Source organism: Lepidochelys olivacea (genome assembly GCF_965140295.1).
Source record: "Lepidochelys olivacea isolate rLepOli2 genome assembly, chromosome: 9".
In the NCBI taxonomy this organism is placed as follows: domain Eukaryota; kingdom Metazoa; phylum Chordata; order Testudines; family Cheloniidae; genus Lepidochelys; species Lepidochelys olivacea.
This window is the reverse complement of record NC_140419.1, coordinates 15,221,096-15,233,437: the sequence shown is the minus strand read 5'-3', so window position 1 is coordinate 15,233,437 and position 12,342 is coordinate 15,221,096. Positions and strand designations below refer to the sequence as shown.

Below are 12,342 nucleotides of genomic sequence, written 5' to 3'. Positions count from 1 at the left end.
TGAAATCCTAGCGGATCTTAAACATAAAAAAGAAGCTTACAAGAAGTGTAAGGTTGGACATATGACCAGGGAAGAGTATAAAAATATTGCTCGGGCATGTAGGAATGTTATCAGGAGGGCCAAATCGCACCTGGAGCTGCAGCTAGCCAGAGATGTCAAGAGTAACAAGAAGGGTTTCTTCAGGTATGTTGGCAACAAGAAGAAAGCCAAGGAATGTGTGGGCCCCTTACTGAATGAGGGAGGCAACCTAGTGACAGAGGATGTGGAAAAAGCTAATGTACTCAATGCTTTTTTTGCCTCTGTTTTCACTAACAAGGTCAGCTCCCAGACTGCTGCGCTGGGCATCACAAAATGCGGAAGAGATGGCCAGCCCTCTGTGGAGATAGAGGCGGTTAGGGACTATTTAGAAAAGCTGGACGTGCACAAGTCCATGGGGCCGGACGAGTTGCATCCGAGAGTGCTGAAGGAATTGGCGGCTGTGATTGCAGAGCCACTGGCCATTATCCTTGAAAACTCGTGGCGAACCGGGGAAGTCCCGGATGACTGGAAAAAGGCTAATGTAGTGCCAATCTTTAAAAAAGGGAAGAAGGAAGATCCTGGGGACTACAGGCCAGTCAGCCTCACCTCAGTCCCTGGAAAAATCATGGAGCAGGTCCTCAAAGAATCAATCCTGAAGCACTTGCATGAGAGGAAAGTGATCAGGAACAGCCAGCATGGATTCACCAAGGGAAGGTCATGCCTGACTAATCTAATCGCCTTTTATGATGAGATTACTGGTTCTGTGGATGAAGGGAAAGCAGTGGATGTATTGTTTCTTGACTTTAGCAAAGCTTTTGACACGGTCTCCCATAGTATTCTTGTCAGCAAGTTAAGCAAGTATGGGCTGGATGAATGCACTATAAGGTGGGTAGAAAGCTGGCTAAATTGTCGGGCTCAACGGGTAGTGATCAATGGCTCCATGTCTAGTTGGCAGCCGGTATCAAGTGGAGTGCCCCAAGGGTCGGTCCTGGGGCCAGTTTTATTCAATATCTTCATAAATGATCTGGAGGATGGTGTGGATTGCACTCTCAGCAAATTTGCGGATGATACTAAACTGGGAGGAGTGGTAGATACGCTGGAGGGGAGGGATAGGATACAGAAGGACCTAGACCAATTGGAAGATTGGGCCAAAAGGAATCTGATGAGGTTCAATAAGGATAAGTGCAGGGTCCTGCACTTAGGACGGAAGAACCCAATGCACAGCTACAGACTAGGGACCGAATGGCTAGGCAGAAGTTCTGCAGAAAAGGACCTAGGGGTGACAGTGGACGAGAAGCTGGATATGAGTCAGCAGTGTGCCCTTGTTGCCAAGAAGGCCAATGGCATTTTGGGATGTATAAGTAGGGGCATAGCGAGCAGATCGAGGGACGTGATCGTTCCCCTCTATTCGACATTGGTGAGGCCTCATCTGGAGTACTGTGTCCAGTTTTGGGCCCCACACTTCAAGAAGAATGTGGATAAATTGGAGAGAGTCCAGCGAAGGGCAACAAAAATGATTAGGGGACTGGAACACATGAGTTATGAGGAGAGGCTGAGGGAGCTGGGATTGTTTAGCCTGCAGAAGAGAAGAATGAGGGGGGATTTGATAGCTGCTTTCAACTACCTGAAAGGGGGTTCCAAAGAGGATGGCTCTAGACTGTTCTCAATGGTAGCAGATGACAGAACGAGGAGTAATGGTCTCAAGTTGCAGTGGGGGAGGTTTAGATTGGATATTAGGAAAAACTTTTTCACTAAGAGGGTGGTGAAACACTGGAATGCGTTACCTAGGGAGGTGGTAGAATCTCCTTCCTTAGAGGTTTTTAAGGTCAGGCTTGACAAAGCCCTGGCTGGGATGATTTAACTGGGAATTGGTCCTGCTTTGAGCAGGGGGTTGGACTAGATGACCTTCTGGGGTCCCTTCCAACCCTGATATTCTATGATTCTATGATTCTATGACTTGAGTTGGAGTGGCTAGCCTGAACCTCTGCTGATGCTCCACATCCATACTGGTATTCTTAGTGGTCTAGTGTGAGTCCTGCTCGCATGAGTCTGTCTACCGAGCTGGGAGGGTTACTGCTTGCTGCAGTGTAGACATGCTGTAAATTGATCTTTTTAAAAGCACAAATGGGAGTTAGGCACCTACCTTCATTAGGTGACTTGTGACAACCTCTCTGTGCCTCAGTTTCTCCATCTGTAAAAATGGGGATAATAGGATTCATCAACCTCACAGTAATGCTGAAAATGTGAAGTGAAAAAAATCAGCCCTTGACAGCACACAGTGAGATGGATTAGACCCCAGTTTCTCCCTTTATTTAGGGTAGGACATAACTGCAATGACACAGGTACAGCTGTGTGGTAAATGACTTTTCACTGATGACTGCAATATTATTGAGTAGCAGGAACAGTCAAGAAGAGGAAGAAGAATAAGATAAAAAGCTATCTCTATAGAAAAAGCTTTTTATCTTCAATATTGCATTTACTCAGGAAGGACCAACTTCAAGGGAGGGACAGACAAATTGCTTTAATACAAAGAACATTCAATCAAAGCGGGGGAAGGGGAGAGTAGTAAACATCACACCAAGTTTATTCTTGCATAAACTAACATCAGCGAGGTGTGACGCCTGAGGAGAGTTACATTATTACAGTTTTAAAGCTGGAATGAGAATACGGTTAGGTTCATCTTGTGTCATTTCTTATTTTCATGGTAGACTCTGAAAGAGGAATGAGATATCAGGATGTTAATACCCACTGCAGCTGAGGCAAGCCAAGACTGTGCAATTCAATGTTAACCTTTTTAATATTCTGCAGGCTAATTGTCTGTCCATTTCACCTTTTCCTCCCAGGTTAATGAAGTGGTTAACAGGGGAGAATAGGACTGGCTGGCCAATCACATTACAAAGCAAACTGAAAAGGTCAGAGTAATACAGTGTATTATTATCTTTCATGGACTATTCTGAAACTGAATCTCAGATCTCCTCATGATGGATTGCAACAAGAACAAAAAATGGCCCTATGTGATGTGTGCTCCTGACAATGACTGTAGTTAAAATTGGACTGTGTAAGACTGTAACCTATGATTGCCCTATTTTAAAATTAAAGTTATATGATCAGCCCAAGCTTTAGGTGGCCCACAAGATCCTATTCTTAATATAGCAGCACCTCTGGGTTACATGGGTTTGTAATCTTTGTATATTGCTGGGCTCTTTTCCGCTCTCTGCCACTGACTTGCTGCAGGAAAATCACTTCATTTCTCTATAGCATTTTAGAAGCTCATGTTCAGCGTGGATTTTTTTGATGTTTTTAACCCTTTAAATGCTGTTTATTTTATGGTGTTAATATGGTTGTAATATAATAATACCTAGAAGTCCCAACTGAGATTGTGACTACAGGGCCAGCCACTGTGCAAACACATGGTAGAAGACTGTCCTTGTCCTGAAGACTTCACCGTCTAAATAGACATCACAGATTAAAGGTGGGCGAAATGAAGGATTTATTATGCCCATTTTACAGATTGGAAACTGAGGCACAGAGATTAAATGATTTGCCCAAAGTCAGTCAGTAGCAGAGCCAGGAACTTATCCCAGCCTTCTTGAGTCCCAGGGATGTGCCTTAACCACTGGATTATCATTCCTCTGCTGTTTGCAATGATCCTGTCTTGTATTTTAAAGTGTTTGTGCAATACTCCAGCAGCTTGTCAAATGGAAAGACTTTATAAATTCTCAATGTGAAAAAGTTCACTATGGCCAAATGCTTTAACGTTGAACAGATGGGTAGATTGTATTGATAGCAACAGTTTTGGTTTGTGATTAAGGTTAATAGTAATTTACCTAGTACCTGAAAGGGTTAAAAAATCATGCCTAGTGTTTAGAGTGGAAACATTGGTCTTCATGTACAGGCTCTAACTTCAGCAGCAAGAAAAAAAACCACAGGCACTGTTAGAGGGCTTGGATATTCATATCAATTTTTGAAATTTGTGCAATTGTTTTTGTTTTTCATTGAGCAGTTATAACTGACATCAGCTGCTTGAGGCCAGTGAACCCAGTTGTCAATAGGTCAGACATTTTCATGACACAGGAGAAAGCGATACAGTAGGAAAATAACCATTATTCATTCAGAAAATAGCCCTTCCAACACAAATAACCTAAAATTGGAAGCCTGTGAGAAAAGTCCCAAATGTGCCCTCACTTACATGGCCGACACTCCCATTGCAGCCACAGACTAGAGAGTTTTTAACGTTGGCTCCAAACAGGAGGACAAGAAGTCAGGAATAGCAGATAAGTTTGAAAATAATGAAAGTCACTGAGTAGGTAATCACCAGATGCAGTGCCGCAGCACAGGAGATGATAGCGTCAAGTGGTGTGGCTAGAATTTTTTTTAAAGGGCTATATAATTGACTATCTATTTACACTTATAGTTATTCATGGTGAAGCAGGTGCAGTTGAATCTCATCTGTTAGCATCTACGTTGGCTGCTGAAGGCATAAGTGATTTTCATGGTGTATGCCACTGAATATTTTTTCCGGTGCATTAGATGGTTCTTTCCACCGTTTTCTGAAATATCAGTAATTGGGTATTGTGACAGGACAGGCAGGGTACCACACTGCCTGGGCCACAGGTCTGACTGGTTAGGGCAAATCCTACATTCCCAGAATGGACTATGTTTTGTAGAGAGCCTCTTATACTCAAGGAATTCCAAAGCACCTGGGAAAATAATAAGCAAACTACTGGTGCTGCAGAGACTTCACTGTGGGTAAAGACAACAGTAATTACACACATAACAATAACTCACACACAGCCTTGGACACACGAATGAGAATGTTTTTATGGGCCATCTGCCTCTTTCTCCATGTCTGAGTTGAGTCATTTTTAACATTTTATTTGCATTGTCCCTAGGGTGACCAGGGACAGGGAGTGGGGGCTAATAGGTGCCTATATAAGAAAAAGTTCCAAAGAACAGGACTATCCCTATAAAAACAGGACATCTGGTCACCCTAATTGTCCCACAGACTTCTTTACCTGTGTGATAATTGCTATAGCACAAGGCATCCTACAGGGTGTGGCCTCTAGCAATGACACAGATCAACAGATCAACCTGAGTGCAAAATGTAGAGCAGTCCTTCTTCCCCATCTGGACATCAAACATCTGTTCCTGACAGTGTGCTGCCACACCTTGCCTTTCCCCCATTCCACCACCACACACCCCGCACTTGGTCTCTCACAGCGGGTCTGTAGTTGGAACCACTCCAGAGCAAACAGATTTCTAATGTGGGACAGGGAACTGTTTTCAACAGGGTTAGTAACATATCTCCCTTGCCCCAAGCTTTAGATATTGTGTAATCATCTGTTTTCATTGCACTTTGTCCTTTACACCATACTAGGTAGAAATATTTGTGTTTGTATTCCATACTGCAGAATAAACAGAACGATCAGTTACACCAATTTACACCAAATTTCCTGTCATCCTGACAATTTGCCAAAAGAGGATGTGATTAGCTTGTAACTTTCTAGCTAATCACATCCTCAGCATTACAAGGAGCTAGCTTTCCATTTTACCCTGCGACTGCTCATCAAAAATGGATGATTGCCACCACCATATATCATAAAATTCCAGCTGACAAAATCTATTCTGTTGTACAATAACCCTGCCTCCATAGTACAATAAGCCTTTCTAGCTGTGTCCCATGAGTCTAAAATAGGTCTAGGTAGCTCAGATTATTAGAAAGCAGTTGATCACATTTTCATTCTGCTGTACCATTTCTTTGACTCATGGTTGCATATATCAAGCATTTTTCCTGCTGTGAATATCATGGCTTTACTAGCGTTTTGATCTCAGGTTCTTCAGTTTGTGTAAATCGCACTACTCTTTGTGAGACAATGCATTCTACAAGGGCTGGGCAAGACTGTCACAAGCATCTGAAGGGAATGGCAAAGCAGTAAGGGATGAAACCCAATGGTGAAGTATTGACCCCCATGGAAGGCAATAGGAGTTTTGCCAGTGACTTACATGGAGCCAGGATTTCATCTGAAAAGCCTTGGGATAAAATTTTCAAAAGCATCTAAGGGTCTTAGGCTCAGATCCTCAAAGGTATGTAGGCCCCTGAGCATTCACAAAGGCACTCAGATGTTGCGCTCTCACATAATTTTTACGGTGCCCTGCCACCCCCATGGAATCCTCAGCCAAAAATTAGGCACCCAGGCACCCTATATAATGCATGGGGACTCCGGAACCTGGACCTCCTAAGTGAGGGTGCTGTCTTCTCTCTGGCCCGATCAGTATTTAAGAATTTTATAGAAGGTGGAACAGTTTCAATGGGAGAGATTGAGCGAGGGAGTGACCACCCCAGAATACCCCATAAACCAGTGGTTAAGGCACTCATCTAGGCAGTGACCTGAGCCAGCCCAGGCAGAGTGCATGTGGGGGTGAGCGCTCTAACCACTGGGCAAAGGGAGGGCAGTGCCACCTCTTCCACAGCTGTGTATTTTGTGAGTTTGGCGTGCTGTGAGAAAACCTGTTGGATCGGGCCTCCAAGAAACTAGGCAGGGGACCACCTAGTTGAATGGGGCCTAGTTTGTGAATGGGGCTTAGGCACATAGCAGCTCAGCAGCATCAGGTGGCTTTGCAAATGTGCACTGGCAGAAATTTTGGCACCTAGGGAACTTTACCAGCCACACATCGGTACTTAGGAAATGTAGGCACCTACGTGGCTAGGTGGCAGCTAAGCAGGGTTTCAAAGATCTTAATTTTGGACTTAGGCAACTAAAGTGGCAATTAGGTACCTAAATCGCTTCATGGGTATAGCCTTAAGTGACTTACTCTGTGTCTACACTTCAGCCTCCAGCAAATGTCGGACAGGCATGAGACGAGGTGTGAGCCCTGACCAATATCACTCTGCCAGCAAAAGCCACTAATGTAGACAGTTATACTGGCAAAACTGTGATCGTATCATTATAGCTTGTTTCCCTCAGAGAGGCGTGAAATAAAATAGTCTATGCTGGTAAAAGCACACCTTTGCTGGTGTGGCACTGTCTGCACTAGGAATGCTGGGCCAAAATAGATACTGGTATGGCTATGCCAGTAAATCACATCTAGTGTAGACATGGCATTAGATGGCTAAGTCCCATTTTCAAAAGTGACTTAGGTACTTAGGCCCAGCTCCTCAAAGGTATTTAGGTGCCTAACTCCTGCCCTGCTGGAATCAAGGAGGACTTGGGCCTCTGGCCTTGTTATGCTGAGCAGAGCAACGCCCAAAATACCTTTAAAAATCTTCACCCTAGTGTCTGTTTTCTGAGGCCCATGGCAGCCATTAATTTCAAATGGATTTTTCAGTTGGATGCTTAGCACTTCTATGAGTCAGGATCCTAATGCTGGGCACCTGAAAAAAGAGGTCCCCCTATTTCTAGGCCACTTTTGTAGCATGTGGGCCTGTAAGTGTAAAGCCTGCTGGCCTTACTTCAAACAGTCCTATAAGTCAAGTAGACTTCATGCAGAGGCAAGGTGAGCAGGCTCTGGCTCAAGTTGTAGTCCACAGAGTCACAGACTAATATTCTGTCTGAACATGTGTGTGTGTGTGTAAAAAATCTTTAGAGCAGGATAAAACCCACTCGCCTTTATTCTCTAATACAAGGAGAGAGTGGGAAAGATGCAGCAATGGCTATTTCTCCACCATGTTTAAATAAACAAGACAATTTTGAATAAGACTTTCAAGCCAAGCTTCCTGCAAACATTTATTCCTGCCAGTTGAGACTAATGAAGTGCAGGAGCTTCTTGCTAAGGATGAGCCATCGTGAGGGGACACCTCATTAATTTGAAGGCAGGCCTTTGTTGTCCCAACTGTCAAAACTTCCATGGTATTAATGTCCTTGCTGCCTTCTTCAACATGTCTTGGAGGGCTGAGGGGGGAGGAGGGGATAGTATCATATTTCCCCAGGGACTAGTGCTGCTGTACACTTTGAAGCCTCTTCATTTTCATTTTCTGCCTCCTGGCCGTTCTGAGCTTTTTGGTCTTTAAGAAGTTGTCTTCTAAGTGATATAAGAAGTCTTCAATTATTCCAACCTGCAAATAGAAATAAATAAATGTCAAAGGTCTGTTTCCCCCTGCAAACAAACACAAAAAGCTTCTTTTCAAATAGGTTTGTTCTCTCAAAATAAATTCTTTTTTTTTTAATAAAGAAAATTGGTTTATAGAATGAACAGTGCTCCCAAAGAACTGGTTGGGGTAACTGTATCTAAATATTGTTTTGTCCCTTTCCATTGGGATTGCATTCCTTTACTGATGTGGAATAGACTCTTTCACTGGGTTCTGCACATTGGAAATAGGAATTTATCACAGCCCTGTCTTTTAATGGCATTGAAAAACAGTCCCTCTAAAAGAAGGCATGATGAGGAAATTAATCTCAAGCAAATTTTTCTGATAAGGAGCGAATGACGAAAGAGAATGGAGGCGTCTGGCATTTATATGCTGAAAGTCAGCACAGGGAGAAAAATGAGTAGTCCACATTGCCATGGCAAGAGTCATTTTTCTATTAAAGCTAAATGAAGTTCTGAATAAATGCATTTCCCCATGAAATATCATTCACCAGAGGATAGTAAAAGACTAAAGGATGCAAAACAATAATTCTCGACGATACCATCAGTCTCCTGCTAGAATAAAATCAAAATTATTCTAATCAATGGCACGTTTCAGATACACACACTTTTTTCTTGCCAACAACCGCTTTAAAACAATCTAAAACAGCATATATGGGGCTGTGTACAGGTGTTCTGTAAATACTGACGCATACATATTTATATGATTCTCCAGACCCATAGTTTAGGTTTATTCAGATCCATTGCCATGCTCTGAAATGAGCAGCATTCTCATAAGGTGAACACGATTTTGATGAGTTTGCACTTAGTTACATACAAACTCATTTCTTCGTACCCTATTTCTATAAGCATCTAAAGAAGCAACCTTCCAATTGCATTTTAAGATGCATGTATAAAATAAAGGCTTAATCTATCATCCTGACACACATTCAGCGGAGTGTTGCTTTTGTCATAACAGAACAGGCGACTACGAACTAAGCCGAGCATGGCTTACTACTACACTCACCGATTGAGGCCAGGTTCTGCTTGCACATGCCTCCAATATGGGCTGTTACTGGGCTCCTGGGCTCCGGCTCTAAGCAGCTCCACTCCACCCTGGTTATGCCTGGTGCGTATGCATATGTGGGGGGCCATGGTGGGTGGTGCACAGAGACTCAAGGTTTTTCCTAGACTGCCCTTCTGAGGCACCTGCTGTAGAAGGCCCACAGTACACCCGCTCTTTCTATGACTTTTGGGGCACCCCCCCCCTCAGTGTACAGATTTTCAGTGGGCCACCTATACCCAGCACCTTGCTAGAGAGCAACTTGAAGCGCCTGCCCAGGTATTTCCCCCCCAGCTGTCCTAGGAAACGTGGTTTGCATTCAGTTGTGGAATTTCACCCACATGTGGCTGAGCACTCTGTCACAGTCGCATCGACAGGCGCCCACCAAGACCACTGAAAGAGAGAGCGAGACGGTCTCTGCCACGAAGAGCTGACAGTCCAGTCTAAAGAGACAAAGGGTGTGTGAAAGGAAACATGATTATCCCCATTTTAAAAAAGTGCCTCCTCCATTGTGCCTAGGTATGAAATTACCTACCCAATGTCCCACAGGAAGGTGCAGCAGAGATGGGAATTGACTTCCACAGTCTAGTGCTTTACCTGCAAGATCATCCTCCCACTCAAGGTTAGATTAAAAGGCAACTTCGGTTTTTTCTTTGAAGTTAACAAAAATCACTCTTTTATTTCGGTCAAGCAAACACCTTGGGGGCGTGGCTCCCATTGTTTCCCCGCATGCCAGCATTTCCTAAACCTTGTTCAAAACAGGCTATGGGGAGTGTGTGTGTGTGTGGAGGGGGGCTTTCTCCTCTGGGTTCTTGAGACATAATAAGCCAGTGCAGCACTGATCCCATGGTTTATAATGTCTCCAGAAAGCCTTGGATGGGATTATTTTCATAGATCAAATCACAAAGCGCCTGTTATTGTATGCATTTTATATTTATAACACACCTCTCAAAGCAAGATCCCCACCCCCAAAATGGCATAGCAAGGGGTGGAGGGCTAACGGTGCCTTACATAACGGCTGTATTGCTGCCATAGTTGATGAGCTGATGATGTTATTTGCACAGCAGTGATGGCACTCAAACCATAGCTGACTTACAATTAAAATGTACGGCCGTGAGCCTGAGCAAGATTTAAAATTAGCATACGGACACAAAGAAAATACTGTCCTTTGACAACAGGACAGGTGGTGGGGGCTAGTTTAGAATGGCTGTTAGGTGGCTGCACCTTTCAGTAGTGCTTATTCATGGTTCTTCGCTTGCACATGTCATTTCAAGAGGTAAATTGGAGGCACTGTAAATGAAGCATATAGCTGTCAGGTTGAAGGGATATCGTCAGAAGGTGGCACAAAAGAGGTTACTGTCACAGAGTGGGCGTTTCATGGTTGCTGTAGAGAAAATGTTAGAAATATTTATAGCCAAGCCATGACAATAGCTGATAGTCTACCACTATCAAGGGCAAATCCTGGAGCGATAACACTAAGTCCTTCAGTCCTCACTCAGGCAACACTACCACTGAAGTCAAGACTTGCAGGATTTGGTCATAGACCTGACACTAGTCAATTATGTTAGTGATTCTTGTGTGACTCATTTCAGGCCTGGTCCTATGCCCATTGGCTCAGCCTTTCGGCTTCCACAGTGCGGGGAAAACCCACTCTCCACTTTATAGAGATGCACCATGTTCCACTGTGGAGTCAATACCTGGACTGGGCCCATTAGGATTATCCGATACAAGAAGCCTTTGACATCATGGGAGCCCAACCAGTGATGTCCGTTAATGCCTTCCCTATTTGCAAGAGATGTACTTAACCTATGCATCCAAATGTACAGTGTCTTGGATGGCCCTGTGCTAGGGTGCAAATTCTCACATGCTTAGTGACCTGGGAATCCAGGAGGCCCATTTGCATTCATCGACCAGACAACTTGTATTGCTACCTGTGCTTTGCTGTGTTGCTTCCACGAGCTGCACCGCCCCACAGGCTGCAGGCAGGTGTTCCCACCCTTCCTGCCTCTCAGCCATACGGTGGCAGCAGAAACCATTTCTACTCTGGATAAGCTTCCAAACCGCAGAGAAGCAGCTGAACGCAGCCTATACTCATGTTCTTTGGGCCATGACAGGAATGGCCCTTTCGCTGAGGTGACTCGCAGCTCTTCCCTTTCAGTTCCTAATTGCAGGTTGTACTTGGCTCTGTTTCTTCTCACTGGGTCACTACAGACAGGTCCCAAGAGACAGAGGAAACAGGGGAGATGTGGAAAGACATTGCAGAACGGAAAACAAAGAGAAAGAGGGGTGAGATGGAAGAAACGGGACTATATACTTTGTAGAAAGCTAAACCTAAATTCTGCAGCAAAGTCCCTCTATTTTGCAATACAGCGGCATGGCAGACTGCAAGTGCTGTGGCAGCTCTGGTTAAATATAAAAATTGAGATTTTTTTTAATGGAACAAAATGTGTAACTAATATCAGTGCAGTGTATTCCTTGTGATATTTAACTTGATATTAAATTCAATTTATTTTATGCTGCCTATAAATTTTCTCTTGTGCTTCAGAGTCTTATATTGACAACACACTGGAGAAGTTGTCAGGTGTAGAAGTTGAAGGTCTTGGTAGCTGGATAGTGGAAAGCTGGGGCATCTGATACTGAGAAAGGGACAAGAGGCAGCTTGGGATCCTGGCATACACACGTTAGCTACTACAATGATCAGGGTGAAATGCTTAACAATGTTGTGTATAAGTTGTCCTAATTAAGTTTCATAGCTTATACCCTATTGAGAAGCATAGGGAAGTCTATGCCCATCTCACAACTAATTTAACTTATGTTGTTTGCAGCCTAAGGAAGACAAAAGCATCAGTTTCTGCTGGATTCACACGTATAAGCTTTTCCTTGTAGCCATAAGGAGTTTCTACTAAGGAAGTCAATGGAGTTCTGCTGGTTTACATGTAATGCTCCTCTTAGGGTATTTCTACACAGCCAAGAAAAACCCATGTCTGGCCTGTGGCAGCTGAGTTGGGCTCAGGCTGTGGTGCTGTATCATTGCTATATAGACGTCTGGGCTTGGGCAGGAACCAAGCTCTGGGACCCTCTCACCTCATTGGGTCCTAGAACCTGGCTCCAGGCAGAGCCCGAACGTCAACACAATGGAACAGCCCTGCAGCCTGAGTTGGATGGCACGGGCCAGCCATGGGGCGGGGAGGTGGGGG

At 44.2% G+C, this 12,342-nt stretch overlaps 1 protein-coding gene across 1 annotated transcript in view; it reads right to left on the bottom strand.

Annotated features, from left to right (window-relative positions):
• Nucleotides 1–7,765: 7,765 nt before the first annotated feature.
• Nucleotides 7,766–12,342, bottom strand: part of SPATA16 (spermatogenesis associated 16) — a gene marked incomplete at its 5' end in the record, with an annotated part of 111,583 nt that continues 107,006 nt past the window's right edge. The window contains one exon of the mRNA XM_084638113.1: nucleotides 7,766–8,071. Coding sequence (XP_084494239.1) covers nucleotides 7,949–8,071 — 123 coding nt within the window. The 3' untranslated portion in view covers nucleotides 7,766–7,948. The remainder of the gene's footprint in view (nucleotides 8,072–12,342) is intronic.